Here is a 16835-nt window from a genome sequence, read left to right on the forward strand (position 1 = left end):
CTCTAGCTCCTCTCTATGGTATGGCGCCGCTCTATCCCCCCTCGCCTCAGGGGCTGGGGCCGCCCGAAGCCGCCCCCCGGCGCTTTGCCCGTGCGGGCTCCCCTCTCCCCCTCGCCCGGTGTTGGTGCCGCCGCCGCCGTCCCGCGGAAAGCCCGTCGGGACCCGCCGCTCCCTCGGCCTCTCCCCCTTCTCTATGGCCCAGGCCGCCGTCGCCGGGCAACGCGCCCTCTCTACGGTGCGGCGGGCGGGATGTGGCGGCTGCTGCTGGGCCGCGGCCTGGGCCGCTGCTGGCCGCCCCCCGCCCGCCCCGCCTGCGCCGCCGGCCCCGCCACCCCGCCGAACGACAGCCGCGGGCCCAGCCCGGAGCGGTGAGTGCGGCCCGGTCCGCAGCGAGAGCCGGGGGGGACGCGCTGCCCTCAGGGCACTGCTTGAAGGGGGAATGGGGTTGGGGGGGGGGGGCGGTGTCTGAGGGCTGATTTCTGGCTTCACGGTGTCGGTGTTTTCTGGTCGTTTTAGAGCGCCGGGTTCTCAGAATGGACAAGGAGGAGGAAGGCAGCAGCCCCTGCCCGGCCTCGTGCCCCGCTACTCGGTGCTGGAGGCAGTCACCTGGGTGAGGAGCAGCCTGGTGGCCCTGCCCGTGAGGGGTGTCACCAGAAGACCTTTTGGGGGGGGGGGGGGTGAAAGGGGATGGGAGCTGTGGGCGCTGCGAGACGCCCCGTGGTGGGAAAGCTCCCCAAAATGGAGCTGTGGACATGCGGCCACATGGAAGCGTGACAGAAAGAGGGAACGGGGCTGTTGTCTGAGACTTATGTCTGTTTTTTCTTCAGGGAGCGCTCGGTGCGCTGCTTCTGCAGCTGGTCAGACAGGTCTCGTGGCTGAGATCGCTGCCGGACGCCAGGAGAGAGCACAGGTCTCTCTGGCTCTCTTCATTGCCCTCTCAGCAGACAGGTTAGCAGCTCTGGCTTGTGAGAAGGGGTTGCGGGAGGGCCCGGCTGTCGGACAGGATTTCTGCCACGTGATATGTTAACTAAGTCTGGAATAGAGCTGTTGTGAGAAGTCGACAAGCAGCTTTCAAGCTCTCTGGGGAGAGTGAGGGCTGGTATCTGTCAGGGGAATCTCGTTTCTTAACAATTCGGTGCAATCCCACTTTGCATCCCACATGCCCATACCTTTGTTTTCCATTCTGGACTCTGCTCCCTGAACTTTCCTCCTGCTTGGCTTTGTGGTCAGAGCAGAAGGACGCTGGGTAGATATACGGTATGGTGGTGTCTCCTAAAGCAGACACTGCATGGCTAACGGGAACTCTTTTGTGCTCTATATTTCAGGGGTGACTGAAGCCTCAACCAGCTGTCCCAGTGCGCAGCTGGGGTCCCACTTCCAGCAGGAAGCAAGTCCAGAGGTCGTATCAGAGAACTCATCCTCAGGTATCCCCTCAGGGCAAGGAGAGAGCCAGCCCTGGGCAGAAGTGGGTATGTGTTATGTGCCGCAGGGCAGGATACTTGTGGCAGGAGGACTTCTCAGTCTGAGGTTCCCCAAGGCAAAGCTCGGAGCCAAGAATTGTATTTATTGACGCTTGAGGAGGTAGGTTAGAGTGGAAAGACAGAACTTCAGAGAGATCAGTCAGGAGTCCAGAGACAGGAGGAAAAAGCTCCTGAAGGCAAGGAGGAGCCTGCACTGTAACTGTGCAGGTGACATGGGCTTTACCAATACTGGTCTGCTTTAGCGACGTAATTACAGTATCCAGTTTCTGTTCTTTTATTGTGGACAGATATGTGCAGTCAGCAGGATTCAGGTGAATAGTGTACCAGTGATCCGGGAGACTTGTGTACCTGGTGTGAAACTAAAGGAATTATTTTCTTCCAGGAAGGTGAGGATGTATTTCCAACCGCTTACGCTGTAGATAAGACAGTGGAAGGAGGTATCAAAGACATTCTCATTAAAATGAGGTTTGTAAAAATAGGAAGATATACTTCAAAAAAATTGAAGTCTCTTCCAGGAAAGCATGACTTAACACGGTAAATTTAAAGTCGTATCAAGGAAGATCAGATGAGGCCTCCAATAGGGCTGCTCACTAGATGTATAAACACTAATAATGGCTTCAGGAAAACTGTTAGAAGTAGGAAGCCTGCTGGAGCAGGTAGAAGGGGGGACAGCATATGATCCTGGTGTAGAAGAGGCACATAAAAAAGCCAGCCCACAAATGTTGATGAGATGATGTAAGGTGTTTCAGAAGAAGTCAGAGGGGTTTCCCCTCTTTGCTTTCTTCCAGATTTTTGGCTTTCTTCTGTGCTGATTTAAGCTACTGCCCATCACTGCTTATCAAACCCATCTCCTGCCAGAGGTTACCATTCCCATCAGTTGGCAAATGGAGCATTTTGTTTCCATGTCTCCTAATTAGCTCCAGGAAAACAGCCAGGTTAATTTACCTAAACTGCCAATTAGACTGTTTAACCCATCTGCTTTTGCCTGGAGCATATTAACAAGCACTAGAACACACTGCCTGGCTGGCAGATTACTGGACATGGACCTCTGGGAGAAGTGGTGGGGAATAAGTGGAGACAGCGATGCCTTCAGTTGGCACTGCTGAACATTCGGGGAGTGAACGTGTGTCTGACAAACAGTTTCCAAACTGAGAGTCAATAGGAAGAGCTTTTAGGCAAACTTGATAAATTGAACAGTGGCAAGTCGTAAGGCCACGTGCTCTTTGTTCAGATGTTCTTCAGAAGCTATGAAATTGCCAAGCCTCTAATGATGATATGTGTTCCAGTGCTCACATCCACTGTATGACCAGAAGGATGAACACTGACAAATTGGACACTGGCTTTTAAAAAGGCGGGGGGGGGATAGGGGAGGGGTAGTTTGAGCCACAGAACTGCAAAAAAGGTAATTCTAAGTTGATAGAAACTGTGTTCTAGAATAGAGATGTTAGATACCTGGATGATTGTGCTATATCAAAGAATCAAAGGTCTTGGAAGGATTTAGGAAGCCATTTCTCAGGCCAGCTTGCTCCATTGCAGAGATTTAAGAGAGTTGTAAATCTATTAAGAGTTCTTTGGAGAAGTCAACAGGCTGGTGGAGGAAGATTATCCAGCTTTTAGCTTTCAGAAAATCTTTCAGCCAGAACCTAAAACAAAGCTGTCTGGAGAAATAAAGCTGATGTGAGGGAAGACAGAGGGGCTACTCTTGGGCTAGTAACTCCTTAAAGTACAAGAAATAGTTTTCACACTGGAGAGCATTTGCTGGTGGATTCCCCTAAGTCCTTTGTTGAAACCTGTTCTGTTCAGTACAGTCAGCGGTGATTTGGAAAAAAGAGGTGACGAGTCGGGTGACAGAAGAAGCAAATGGTACAAAATTATTCAGGACAGTTAAATGTGAAAGTCACAGCAAAAGATTACACCAGAACTAAAACCAGGGTAATCCCAAGGCAGGTTAAATTACTATACGCAGGGGATTGTAACTGTAAATACACATACAGAATGAGGAGTGTCAAATTAATAGTTATATTGCAGAGGGAACATTTGAAGTCACCGTGGGTATGTTTTTGATAAGGTTAAGTCAGTGCTGAGCAGCAGTGAGGCCAATTAAATGTTAATTATTGTAAAGGAAGGAACTGAGGACAAGACAGTATCGTAGGTTTGTGTAAGTCTACGACGCAGCCACATCTTGAACTCTTAAGGAAAAGACACTCTGGCATAAAAACTGTAACAAAAATGGCATAGAAAAGGAGGACAAGGAGACAATTGCATACAAATAGAGAATGACTCTTCAGCTTAAGAAAAGAAGTGGCAGCGGGTGTGCTAATGCCCTGTGAAACTAAAAGTGTTGAGGGAAGGTGGATAGGGACAATATTTTTCATAATACACATATAATAAGCAGCACAGAATTGGTCAGGTAACGGGTTTGCAAAAAGGCCAAAGGCAGTACAAGTTTGGCCAGTGCACAGGTAAATCGTGGAACTCGTTGCTGCGGGCCAGAACTATAAATGGGTTCCAAGAAGTGATTAGGAAAAACTGCACATTGAAATTAAACTTAATTGGTCCAGCCAAAACCTCCTGCTCAGAAGATCACAGAACAGCTGATTGCTGGAAAGTTCTGTCAGGAAAAGCGTGACTTTATAATCCTTATTCCTTACACTTTCTGCCCAAGCATCTGCAACTCTCAGTTGTCAGAGATAATATATGTCAGAAATAATTTGATTTTGCTCAACACGTAAGTCCTCAGGTTACATTCTTACATTATGCTCTACAGCCATTTTGTGGGAATTTATTGAGAAAAGTCAGGGTGAAGAGATTCAGGAATTTTCACTGAGGGCTCTGAAAAAATGCGTACTTTTGTAACGTGAGAAGTCCTGTGAATCTTTCTGTGGAAAACAGGAAGCTTGGCGATACCTTTCTCACAGAGTATGTTTTACTTCCTACAGAAAAAGCTGCCTAAGATTTAGGATTTTATCTTTTTTTTTCTGGTGTTTAGCTACCGAAAGGCAATGAGTCTCACTAAACCAGAATGCAGCAAGAAGCTGGGGAGAGCAGAAGGAAGGGAAGGACAGACGCCTGGCAGATGATGCAGGGGAATCTGGTAGCAAAGTCTTGCCATTAGAGAACAGACCTCCAGAACTCAGAGCGGAGCAGAATGTACCTTTCACTTCTCCGGTTTGCTGCTGCCAGCAATGGCAAAGGACTTTATAGAGAGAATTCCGTGTCCTCACCCTTTCTTTCAGTTTCAGTTAATTTCCAGATTTGCTTGTGCTGGTCTCGGTGTACAGTGACAATCTGCTATTGCTGTCAGCTGCTTCGTTACCTCAAGTTGCAAAGATCTTTGCGATGGATCCAAACATCCCAGCTTTGCAGATGAGCCGTTCCAGATTTAACATAACACAATATGATAGAATCTATTACTTTTAGTGTGTTTGTAAAAAAAAAAAAAAAAAAAAAAAACCACACAAAAAAACTTGAGGAAATTCATTTAAAAGTTGCTATAAATAGCATTCTGGATATTACTATCAGCAAGTCTTCAGCTGCACGATCGCATCTTATTTTTTTCATGCAATTCGTGCTTCGCTCGAAGCTTTTTTTGCCGAAAGTTAAAGGCACATATTGAACGAGCGGGTGATTACAGCCAGTCTCAGTGTTATAGCAGCTGAATGCTGCCCTGGGGAGTTGTATTTTACCCCTGGCAGAACTGTAAAATTCGTTATTTCAATTCGGAGATTACAGACATTTCGAAAGCGTGTTTTCATTTCAAAGCACAATGAAACCAATTGGAAACACTAAAATTTTCCATGAGGCAGAAATCCTGGATTTTGTCCAGCTCTTGTTGTGAATTCATTCTTGTGAAGCTTTTGGATGTTTTGGGATGAGCAATCTAGACTGTCTATGAGAAGATTATTAATTCCTTGTTTGGAGCTAGCTTTGAGCAACATTTGATTAGTACAGGATGAACAGTGGGAAAATACAAAATATTTATTAGCTGCTGAATATCTGAGCGTTGGGCATCCAGTACACTGAAAGCTGCAAGATTGCATGGAATAAAGGATGAATAGTCACGTTACATCGTAGCACGTGTTTGGAGAAGTAGAAATGAAGTTGCACAGAAAATTGCAACCGTGGTGTTCCCAGCTTTTGCGTGCGTTGAACACACAACCTCAAGAATAATTTAACGTGGTTTTGTGTCTTCAATATAGCGATGAATTTGTTCAAAGCCTAGTTTCCTATGGAGTTCTGCTGAAGCTTGACCATTCTTTGGGAAGTAAGAAACAAACAATTGGGGTGCACTTGTATGAACTAACATCAGGTTGAAGGTTAATCTAGGCTGGTCGTCTCGTTCTTCTGAATTGGGATGGGATTCTTTGCTGCCCGGGGGTGCTTTTATTTCTCCATTTACTGCTGAAGGAGCCTAGGTGATGTGTTTAGATTGTGTGCCTGGTGCTGAGGCATCTGCTCTGAAACCGGCGAGTCTTCAAAGTCAGGACAGCCGTGAAGAGATTTGGTTTGAGGCTTGCCCAGCCTCAAAGGTGAGTTCCGAGAGAATTCATTAATCTAGTCCTTCAGGAGACGGGGCTGGGTGTCGGGATCGGTGCATCCCTCTTTTTTCCTTCCAGGTGACCTTATGCTCTTCGGGAGCGGTAACTCTAATCTAGGGAGATTGCAGGGATTTGGGTGAAGACAGGTTTCCAGTGGGAGAGAGGCAGGCGACAGTTTTGCAGCCTGATAAAATTCAGAATTAATTTCTGTTTATTTTTCGTGGGGTAGTAGTTTGTCCAAATTACAGCATGTTTTCTCAGTAAATGACGAATCGCTGATTTAGGAGTAGATGTCTCTGCCAAATGTAAAGTTTCCTGAAAGCGTGAGCGTACTAATGTTGTTTAAACAACTAGTTGGGAGAATTTTTAATACAGACGTTTTTTTCAATGAGATTTGTTGTTGTATGTACGGCAAAAAAATAAATTACATCATGAGGGAGATACCTGAACTCTAAGATAGAGTCTTACAGTGAGAAAGATCCGATAATTTTATGCCTGATCTGAAAATAAATGTAAAGCACAACTAATAAATTCGCAGATTGTATTACTTTTGATGGAATGATGAATAGAAATTGTGTTTGCCATGGCGATCTTGCTTGTTGGGTGAGTGGGGCTTGTTCAGATAAAATACATTTTAATACAGCCAGAGGGGAATTGTTTATCTGGGAATAATGAGGCTGCCGCTGGAACATCGGCCAGGGCTCCGCGTGCGTTGTAGGACGGTGCAGGCACTGCAAGAAGCAATTCCGCCTGTTGCACACTCGTTTCCGCCGCTGTGCCAACACAAGTGCTGGTGTAGCTGTATAGTGCCAGGAATCAGGGAACTGGGCACCCAAAAAACCTGATTTTTCACTCATATTATCTCCTTGCTCTGCAGCCACGCAGCTTGGGAGGGGAACGGGGGGACACAGCTACTTCTTGGGTTAGAAGCACTGGCTTGAAGTGGTCCGGGCTTCAGCACCTGGTGTTGGGTGTCCAGTGGGATCCAGCCGCTTGTGGCGATTCAGGTTAAAAATAATTGGCCTCCGTCAGCCCTCTCCTGTTCGTCCTCTTTGCTGGAGGTCACCGTCTTCTTGGAGTAGCTGGAGTAAATGCCTGTGTAATCACTTCCAGCACAATTCTGCTAAGAGCGAGGTGGCTTAGCCTTTGCTGTGATGTTTTCGTTAGATAATTCTGATTGAAAGTGGCTGAGCACGTGGCTGTGCCAGCGTATCTAAGAGGGCAGCGATGAGCAAGGGGGGCACGTTGGGGTGATAACCTAAGCTTGCATCCGATGCAGCCAGAATAGCACGTCTGATCATCCCCTTGCAGCGGCAGAACTGTATCCTGGAAAGAAACTACCTGGAAAAGGAGCTAGGGAGGCACGCACCTAAGCATGAGATCTTGGTGTGATGCCCTGGGCAATGGGAACAGGAGCACAATTCTGGTACATGCAAATGAGGCAGTTACAAATTTGAATAAGGAGGCAATTTTACCCTTCCTGTGACACTGCTGAGAGGGTCCGCGCTTCAATAACAATGTTGAAAATTCAGGAATAGTGGCAAAAAGTCAGAAAATTAATCAACTCGGGCAGAAAAGTACTTCAGTTGAAAGACATGAACAGCGCGGTCTGTTTAGAATCACAGACAAGAATCAAGAGGGGTTGATTAGTCGTATCAGGACTTTCAAAAGGAGAATGGGCTTTTTAGTAAAGAGGAAAAAAGGCCTAGAAGAGCCAGTGTCTGCGAGCAGAAACCAGATGTATTTTAATTTGAAATGAAGCCCAGAGGTTTAAAGCGGCGATTACAAGTTGTTGAGACAAACTTTCAGAAGAAGAGGGAGATTCTCTACCGTTTCGTGTCTTCACATCAAGACTGGGGGCCTTTCTGGAGGAGGCGCGTTAGCCAGCTGCACCTTACAGGACTGTATTCACGTGTCATTTTGTCGCTTTTACGAAGGTCAGGCTGGTCAACATCCCTTCTGCTCTTAATGTCCCTGGCTGGGCAGGTGACCAGTCCTCTAGGAGAGAGCTGTGGAGTAGAGAGGATGGGAAGAAGAGGAAGAGGTGAAGATACAGCATTGCTTCAACTTCATTTTTTTGTTCTTTTTTTAATGTAGGGCAGTTCCGCACCTCTGAGAGCTCCAGCCTGGGGACAGTTCTCTGCACTCCAAAGGTGAGCTTTCCTTTTTCACACCCTCCGTCTGCGCCTGAGGACCCATTCCTACAGGAGGACATCTCAATGCGGTCCCAAGCCCAGCCTGAGCGATCTGCTCACACACAAGACTCTTTTCTGCCCTGAGTGGCTGGAGGCCAGGAGAAGGAGAGATGTGATATGCTGCCCTATCCTTTAGCCAGAGCAAAGTTCCAGGAACTACAAATTGGCATCCCCATCCTTTAAGGTGTCTGTTTAACAGTGGTGCTGGTAGAGAAGAACTGGAAGAAAATGGAAAAAAAAAAAAAAATCAAACCCTGTCCAGTAGCACCAGTCTGTTCTCACGTTTGCATTTGGATGCAGTCTTTCACTAGGTGATTACATGCTGGTGCTATTTTGGTTTTTACCAGACAACCCATGACTGGAGAAGGGGATGTCATTCCTCCTACAGCTGGACGTCAGGACTGGCTTTTGTCTGTTATGGAGCGGAAGACGCTTTGGGCCTGAAAAGGGTGCCTCAGCTTGAGAGTTGCAAGGCTGTGAATTTTGTTATTGTTCTTGTTGCGATTAAACCTGCTAATTCCTTGCAGTTCACAGTCATAGGTGCGGACAATTCCCCATTTTAAAAATCAGTCAGCTGAGCAATTGCTCAAGGACGGTTTGAACAGAGTAAATTCAGTATTTAACAGAGCGGGATCCTCTCTTTGACATGGAAGTGACCTCCAGAAAGACATTGGCTTGATCTGCTGGGGGGATGAGCGTCGAGCTCCCCGTCCTGGGAGACGCTGCTTTCTGCAGGGCCCATAGGAAGAGTCTCTGGCTCGTTCGTAGGCAGTGGGACAGGTCTCAGGAGGTTCTCGGGAGAGGAGAGGAGTTGATCCATGTCTTGTCCTCTGGTGAGCAGCTCTGAGTGCTGGCTGAGCAGTAAAGCTGTTGGGTGGCAAGGGGCATTTTTGCTGCGTGACTTCCCGGAGCGCGGTGGCATCTCCGGTGGTGTGCAGTGTGTACTGCTGCCGCTCGATGGCACTGCGTTTGTACGCAAGCTGGGAAGCTAAAGCTGCAGGCCAGGCTAATCCGCCTCCCACCTCCCAGAGCTGTGGTAAAGTAAAAAATACTGTTCGTTACTGAGAAAGAAAAGGCATTGTCTGCCGTGCAGGATTTTATTAGGAGTTTGCAGCGTTCAGTAAGCTCATGGTGTGGGCTCAGCTGGGACTGTGTAAAGTGTGTACAAATACGTCAGTGCATGTTTGGCAGAGACTGTTTGTGCTGCTGACATGATGTGAGAGGGTGAACAAGGGCTAATTTTCCTTGTGAAAAGGGAATTGTGAGTGGTATCAGGTATTTGCTAAATTCTGAAAGGTCTGATGGTGTCCGAGAGGCTACACCAAGCTCCCTGGCCAGGGAGGAGGCGAGCAATATCCATACAGCTTCCCTAGCTAGATGGCTGTGTAGGACAGGGAGATTTTTTTGTGGATGCATGACACCAGATTACATCATCCTCTTGATAACTACAGTACAGTACAAATGTGTCTCACTGCTCAGTTTCCAAGAAATAATCTCCTATAGGTTTGGTATGTTTTTTGTTGTCTTAATAGCTTTCTTCTTTAACTCCTCAGGGTGACCCAGCTCAGCGAGGACGTTTAGAGGAAGCTGCTTTCCAGTTGCAGCAGATTTTCCGGATTGACATTTCCATTGCATTGAATATCCTCGGTAATGTGGACTTGGATTTGTTTTGTCCTTAAACCACACTTTTCTCTTTTTGGAGGACCTCCAAATCGTTGCAGGTCTTGTGTGAAGGCAGAGATGGCGTATACCCAAGCTGAAGCCTCCTTTCAGCAATTTCGACTGTGCTTTAAGAGATTTATTGCCCTTTGTCCCATCCTGCCACCTGATTTATATCAGCGTATTTAAATCCAGGCTTGGTTGAAGCCTGCACTGTTGTCCTGACATCTGTAGTTGGAAATTAAGCCATCTCTGTCTTTTTTTGCGACACGAGCTGTCATATCCTTGTATCCTTTTTCATTGTCTGAGATCTCAGTCTTCCTGGCAAGCTGAAAAAGCAGTTGCAGAATTGCAACTCTAAGAAGAGCTGAAAGAAGATGCAATGATCTAAGAAAAAAATCCCTGCCCTATATACACCACTAGTTGCGGCACTAAAAAAGCGAGCCGCTTCTGTGCGAACCATACGTTGTGTTAGCCCGTGATCCTTCTTTGCAAGGAGACTAGAAAAATTCCTAAAATGCAGCGTTGCCATTTTTCCTAAGGAAACTTGGCTCCTGTGGACTGCGGGTTGGTGAGCCAGCCAGAAGTGGACCAGAGCACTTGGCATATGGGCCAGAGAAGGCCCAGGAGCAGGGCGGGGGGGGAGGTTGCTGCGTTTCAGGCTACATTCTGTCCATTTTCTTTTCCCCTGTTTTTACCTTGTTTTCTTCTCAGGGATTGAAAGTATGAGAGCGGGCCATTACAGGGTAGCCTATACCTGCTTTAAACTGGCAGCGGATCGAGGCTACAGCAAAGCCCAGTTCAACGTGGGTCTGTGTTACGAGCATGGCAGAGGCACGGAAAAAGACTTGGAAAAGGTATCCACGGCTTGTAGGGTTGCATATGTGCGGCACAGACCAGGAGAGTGGTCTTTGTTGGGCGCGCGGACGCTTTTCTCCTTATGCATGGGTGTGACAGTCTGAAGTCTCGTTAGAAAATGCTGGAAATAATATAAGCTGCGGGTCTGCAGTGCTGGCTTCAGTGTCCTAGATCCCCCCAGAGAGGTGCTCCTGAAATCCCCTTTCTCATAGCTGCCGAGGTCTTCTCGTAGGTACACAGGCTGTGCCACAGGCACCCGGGAGGGTACCAAGGAGAAACCTGTCATGTTACTGTATTTAAAACACCGTTGCACATCCGAGGGCTTCTTTACATCTCGAGCCGTCCAGTTTGGGTACCTTAGCTACAGCCTGCCACCTAGCGCGCGCTGGCCGTAGTCAGCATCTTCTGGAGCTGGAAAGATCTGCAAAGGCGGCTTGTTTGGAGTAATTGTGCAGATCCCCGTTGGCACAGAGTAAGCTTTGGTGTCGTTGGCCCAGCGCCACCCCCTTCAACACGGGGAGTTTTGACTAGAGAAGGCAGGGTGGTTAGAGGGCTCTCGTATAGTCGCAGTCCACTGTCTCGCTTAAAGACTCTCGTGTTCTTCAGCGGGGAGGCGCGGGAGAGCTGCTGGGGTAAGCGTGTGCAGCTTATGATAGATCTAGACAGAGAGGTTAAGCTTGTCCCGGCCAGAGGGGAGTCATGTCATGTTTGAGGGCATGTATTGCCTGAATCACACAAGTGTGTTTCTGTTTTTCCAGGCAGCTTTTTATTACTACCACGCGGCCAGCAGCCGTCACCCCATGGCACAGTACCGCTACGCTCGATACCTCTTGTGCCACAGACCTGAAAATGAATGGGACAGGCATCAGAAAGCAGTGACTCTGCTGGAGCAAGCAGCTACGGCCGGGATTACAGAGGTTAGTGTCCGCAGCATGGGGGTTCATCGGAGAGAGCCAGCAGAGAACACTGTCTAAAGGATTTGAACCACAAGACATCCTAGAAAGCTGCATCTGTGGGACCAGAGGCAAAATGCTTCCTACGTATTTATACTCCTGAGAGTGTATGGGAGACTGCTCTGCCTGCACATGGGAAGCAACTAGGTACTCACTGTGGTGGTTGTCTGTTTTGCTGTTGGGCTTTTTAATGCAGCTCCTAGATTAGACACCTAGATTAGACCATTGGCTTAGGAGAACTGACCTACAGTTGAAAACAGCTCTGTGTTTCATCTCCTCTCAGTTCCGAGAGTACAGCTTACTTTGCTGGAGGAACTTCCATGAGTTGCTTGAAGTAAGAACAGATCCTCATTTTGTATCTGTGACTTTTCAAGATGATTCATCCGCATGGATCTGTGTACCCTGCCCTCCTTTCCCACTCTTTAGGAGATGCGTTTAGGCATGTGCCATCTTGTGTTGCGAATGGCAGTCGTCCTGGCAGTCTGACTGTATCTCATGTAGCACGCTGTTCCAGGAAGTGCATCTGCTGTATCTTAGGGACAGCTCACGGGTAGGAGCCATTCTCTGGCTCTGACTTCCACCGTGCAGTTTGAAAAGATATTCTGGGTCTTACGGTGTTAGCATGGTGATGTACCTGAAGGGGGCCTATAAGAAAGCGGGGGAGGGGCTGTTTGCAAGGGCAGGTAGCGACAGGCCGAGGGGCAATGGTTTAAACTAGAGCAGGGCAGGGTTAGATCAGACATTAGGATGAAGTTCTTTACACTGAGGGTGGTGAGACACTGGCCCAGGTTGCCCAGAGAGGGGGTGGAGGCCCCATCCCTGGAGACATCCAAGGCCAGGCTGGATGAGGCTCTGAGCAACCTGATCTAGTTGAAGATGTCCCTGCTCACTGCAGGGGGTTGGACTAGACGGCCTTTAGAGGTCCCTTTCAACACAACACATTCTAGGATTCTATGTTACTGCACGTATAGTGGAGTTCTATCGATGAAATGTGACTTTTCATGTTTACCATGTCAGACTCATTTTTCCTAGGACAGACCCTCCTTCTCTCAGTCAGGCTCTGAGCAAGCAGGGTATTTAGCACACCCGTCTTGCCTCAGTAACCCCAGCATTTGATCAACTCGCAAAATCAGTAAAAGAACTGGAGTAATTAAGGGGGAAAATCCAGGCTGATTTGTACTATGTGGTTTTGTTGCAGGCACAGGCTTATCTTGGGGTGTTCTACATGAGGGGGCTGCAACCCAAGGAAAAGAGAGGTCTGAAGTACCTGCTGCTGGCAGCGAAGAACGGTGTAAGTACTGCCTTTGTAAGCTACGATTGTTCTCAGTTTGGGATCATTGCAGGTTATAGGTGGCAGATTTTAGGGCTTCTTGGAGATGGGAGTGAGTGTTGGGACTTTATCACGCTGTCTGAAAGGAGAGAGTGGAGCCTTGGTGCATCTTGGAGACGAAACAGGCCCTGGGACACAGACCCTACAAAACATGAATATAGAAATATCCCTATTGGGTTGGAGTAGTTCTTCTAGCACCGGTGTTTATATTCATCTGGCATAATTTTACAGGTTTCCATTATGGAGCATCTACACCCTCTTCAGTCAAACTCTTTCACTACTGTATCATTTTGAGAAGTTTGTTGCGTCTATCTTGAATCTCTTCTTCAAAATTGCCCCGCTATTTCTTCCCTTCTGTAGAGAGGATGAAAAGTTATTTCTGTTTCTTTGCAGGGACCTGTAACGTACTTAAATACTTGAATCTCCGTTCAGCCTTCCCCCGTCGTTTGAGTTCGTTCTGACGCATCGCGTGGTCTAGATCACCAACAATTTTCTGGCTTGCTGTTGAACTTTCTCCAAGTGACCCAGGCTTATTTTTTTGAAGGGCAGTGCCACAATCTTGGCATAGTACTGCTCCTCAACCCTTACCAGCACTTAGAGCAGTTGAAGTATGACATGCCACGTCTTGCAGCCAGGTTTCTGCATCCCACAGTTCTGTTTCTTTACAGCGCTGCGACATTGTTCGCTCATTTTCAGCTCTCACGGTGTTGTAATAGCTGGTTTTTTCTGAAGAACTTGTTCATTTTAACTTCAGTCCCCACAGCTTTTGTATAATGGAAAATAATGAATAGCTATTCCCTCTTCTTCTGGCTAATACTTGTGATTCGGTCGCCCTTTAGTGTGTCCTCTCTGAGTCATTTCTTTTGCAGGCTGCAGAGCGCTAGTTTAGTTTGTCTCTCCATGTAGTTAAGCTGTTCCGTTTTGCTTGTCAGCCTTCTCTCTATTTTTCTAATTCTTCTTTGACCATTTTAAGATGCTTGGACTAAAAGTGGATTCAGGATGGAGGTGTGCCAGGGATCTGACATAATGAGATCCTCTGCTTTGTTCTGTTTTCCCGTCCAATAATTCCTGATGTTGTCTGCCCTTTTGCATGCCACTGAGCAGTGACTTGATGGCTTCAGGGAACTATCACAGTGACTCACAAATTTCTTTCTAGAGACACTATTTTGCATTTGTCAACACTAAGTTTCCTCCGTGATTGTGTTGCCCACTCTTGATCTTGTGAGATCTTCTCCAATTAATTCTTTACAGTAAGTTTGATCACGCCGAATGACATTACAATACTTGCAAACTTTGCCACTCCAGTTTTCACACACTTTTAAGAATGCAGACACTGTCAGATCACTGGTGGGACTAGACCTGACTAGCCACAGCAGCTCAGACATCACGATACAGTATTTCATTCCAAATCAGCTAAAGATCTCTCATAAGCTGCATCATTGACTCCTTTCTTCCAGCCTGATGTCAGAGGCGTATGCTGCACAGTATAACAATGAATTATCTCATGAAATAGACGATTTTCATTTACTGAATGCCTAGTGAGCCCTTAACAACAGAAAAATCTAGCAGGTAGCTGCAGGTCCCAGGGGTACACCTCAGTAGATTGGTGTTTTGCGTGTTTTAATCGCAGCCATGACTGTTCTCGGAACCCAATCATCTTTCCCCATCTCTGCTTCCTGATGGATGCTGGCTGTGGAAATGCCCCAGCCTCATCCTTGGCGGCAGGCTTGTGCCTCGGCTCCCTGGGATGGAACCCCACGCATTCTGCTGGGAGAAGGGCTCTGTGAGTACGTTCTTTTCCCGTTATTCTGGAGTATGAATTTATGTTTACTGGACGTGGGTGAAGCAAGGATGGCACCATTTAGCTACGACTCCAAAAAAGGGAAAAGAGGCACAATAAGTTGTGGGTTCAGTGTTTCTCTCAGGTTGTTGCTCTGTGCTAGAGCCAAGGGGGGAACTCAGACGAGTGTTCTTCCAAATACAACAACGCTTCAGAGAACTGTTTTACTTTGGTTACCACTTTTTATCCTCCCTTATTTTCTGCGTGCAACCACGGAATATAAAGACCGCATTAAAAAGTGTTGTCGGAGAACCGAGTTTGACCTTCAGATTTCAAAGAATATCGCAGTCACTTATGCCATGCTAATTTGGGGATCTCTTCTCCTCGCGGTCTTGTCTTTGAGGCGTTCATCATATAAGAGATGGCTAGTGGAATACTTCATACTTCTTTAACCCTGTCTCTTGTCACATCTGAAGTGCCAATCCTTCAACATGTTTATCTCTTCTCTAAAGAAGTTTATTGCTGTCATAAACCGAGACTTGCAACATTTTGCAAAGCACCCACTCATTGAGTTCTTCGCTTTCCTCTACCAGCTCCATCCCAGACAGCAACGCTTGCAATATGTTCTGTTCTCATGGCTTTATTAAAACTTGCTACTTACTTCCTTTTTTTTTTTTTCCTTTTTTTCCTCTTATTTTCTTTTTTTGCAAAGCCTTGTTTAGATTCTGTTTCTGGCAGTCATCCTCTTCAAGTTATGTTGCTGGCTTTTTTGCTGGAAAAGGCCTGGGTGACCACTAGCCCCTGCTGTCTTTTCAATGTCTTCAGGACCATCATCTTGCTTCCTTGCTATGTGTGACGCTCTTTGTCTCCTATTGGATCTCAAAGGTGAAGTCCACAGCCGACATGGAAACGTATCACAGGTTTGGATTTGGCTTCACAGACCCATCTGCAGTGACATCCTCTGCTTTCTAGTTCGTGCCCAGCAGGTAGTTATGTCTGAGTAGTTCAGGTGCTTTTTCTCTGGCACTTACTTGCTTGATTTCATTTCTGCCGCTTGAGGTTTCTTCTGGAATATAATTAGGTGGGGCTGAGCAAGATAGCGGTGCACTGTGGTGTTGAAGGCCTGATGCTGCCAAGGGGAATCTTCCAACCTTTGGCAGCAAATACCTCTCTGGCATTTGTTATATTTTCACAAGACGTGTGCGTTAGGGCAGTCCACAGGGTGTGCTCAGGGTTTGGGTGTGATCAGGATGTGGGTGCAGTCAAGGCTGCCCGAGTCCTCTTAGCTCTGACCCCTGAGACAATCGGGATGTTCTCCAGAGACAGCCAATTCTTTGTTCCCATGACACAGACCTGGATGTCCAAGGGAAATCAGTGAATTTAATTGCGAAACGATAGGAAAGAGCAGAGTCAGGGATAGCTGGTAAGAAATTCTGCTTCGGTGTGCTCGGAGAAGGGACTCAATTACTGAAGATGTGGTCTGAGAGATGGAGGAGTAAACTTCAAAGAAGGTGACCAAAGATAGAGCAGTAAACTTTAAAGAAGGTGTTAAAGACTCTCTGTTCTCCTTTCATGTGCTGTCGTCACTTCTCCGTTGTGCGGGGCTGATTGCCGTGCTTTCTCCTGTGGCTAGGATGCCCAAAGCAGGTATCATGTGGGCGTTTGCTATGAGAAGGGCCTTGGAGTGCAGCAGAACCTGGCAGAAGCGATGAAGCACTACCGACAGTCAGCTGCTGCGGGGAACGGGAACGCCCGGGAGAGACTGCGAGTGTTAGAAGAGGAGGTGGAAGGTACCGCGGGCAGCGGGGGAAGAGGGTGTGCGGGACTGCATCGTGTAGTGACCCCGTGAAAGCCAGGCCCATATTGCCAGAAGAAGGGTAGCGCAGGGCCATGGCAAAAAGGAGTCCTTTTTACTGAAGGGAAGGGAACACTTTTACTTTTCAGTTCTTTCTACTTCTTACCAGCTATTTCCAGTTGAGCTGAAGTGGAGAAGCCATTCCCATAGTACGACGTGTCATTAATATCATGTTTTAATGTACTT

The 16835-nt window shown here is 47.3% G+C and overlaps 1 protein-coding gene across 2 annotated transcripts in view; it reads left to right on the forward strand.

The window, feature by feature from the left end:
* Positions 1-16835, forward strand: part of DELE1 (DAP3 binding cell death enhancer 1) — a 23019-nt gene continuing 6184 nt past the window's right edge. The window contains exons 1-10 of one of the 2 annotated variants that reach the window (XM_074603536.1): positions 1-368; positions 517-610; positions 828-948; positions 1326-1469; positions 8117-8172; positions 9768-9861; positions 10588-10730; positions 11490-11648; positions 12883-12975; positions 16428-16584. In XM_074603536.1, coding sequence (XP_074459637.1) covers positions 16-368; positions 517-610; positions 828-948; positions 1326-1469; positions 8117-8172; positions 9768-9861; positions 10588-10730; positions 11490-11648; positions 12883-12975; positions 16428-16584 — 1414 coding nt within the window. In that variant the 5' untranslated portion in view covers positions 1-15. The remainder of the gene's footprint in view (positions 369-516; positions 611-827; positions 949-1325; positions 1470-8116; positions 8173-9767; positions 9862-10587; positions 10731-11489; positions 11649-12882; positions 12976-16427; positions 16585-16835) is intronic. The other variant, XM_074603537.1, reaches the window with a different exon arrangement.

This window comes from Larus michahellis, chromosome 11 (genome assembly GCF_964199755.1).
Source record: "Larus michahellis chromosome 11, bLarMic1.1, whole genome shotgun sequence".
In the NCBI taxonomy this organism is placed as follows: domain Eukaryota; kingdom Metazoa; phylum Chordata; class Aves; order Charadriiformes; family Laridae; genus Larus; species Larus michahellis.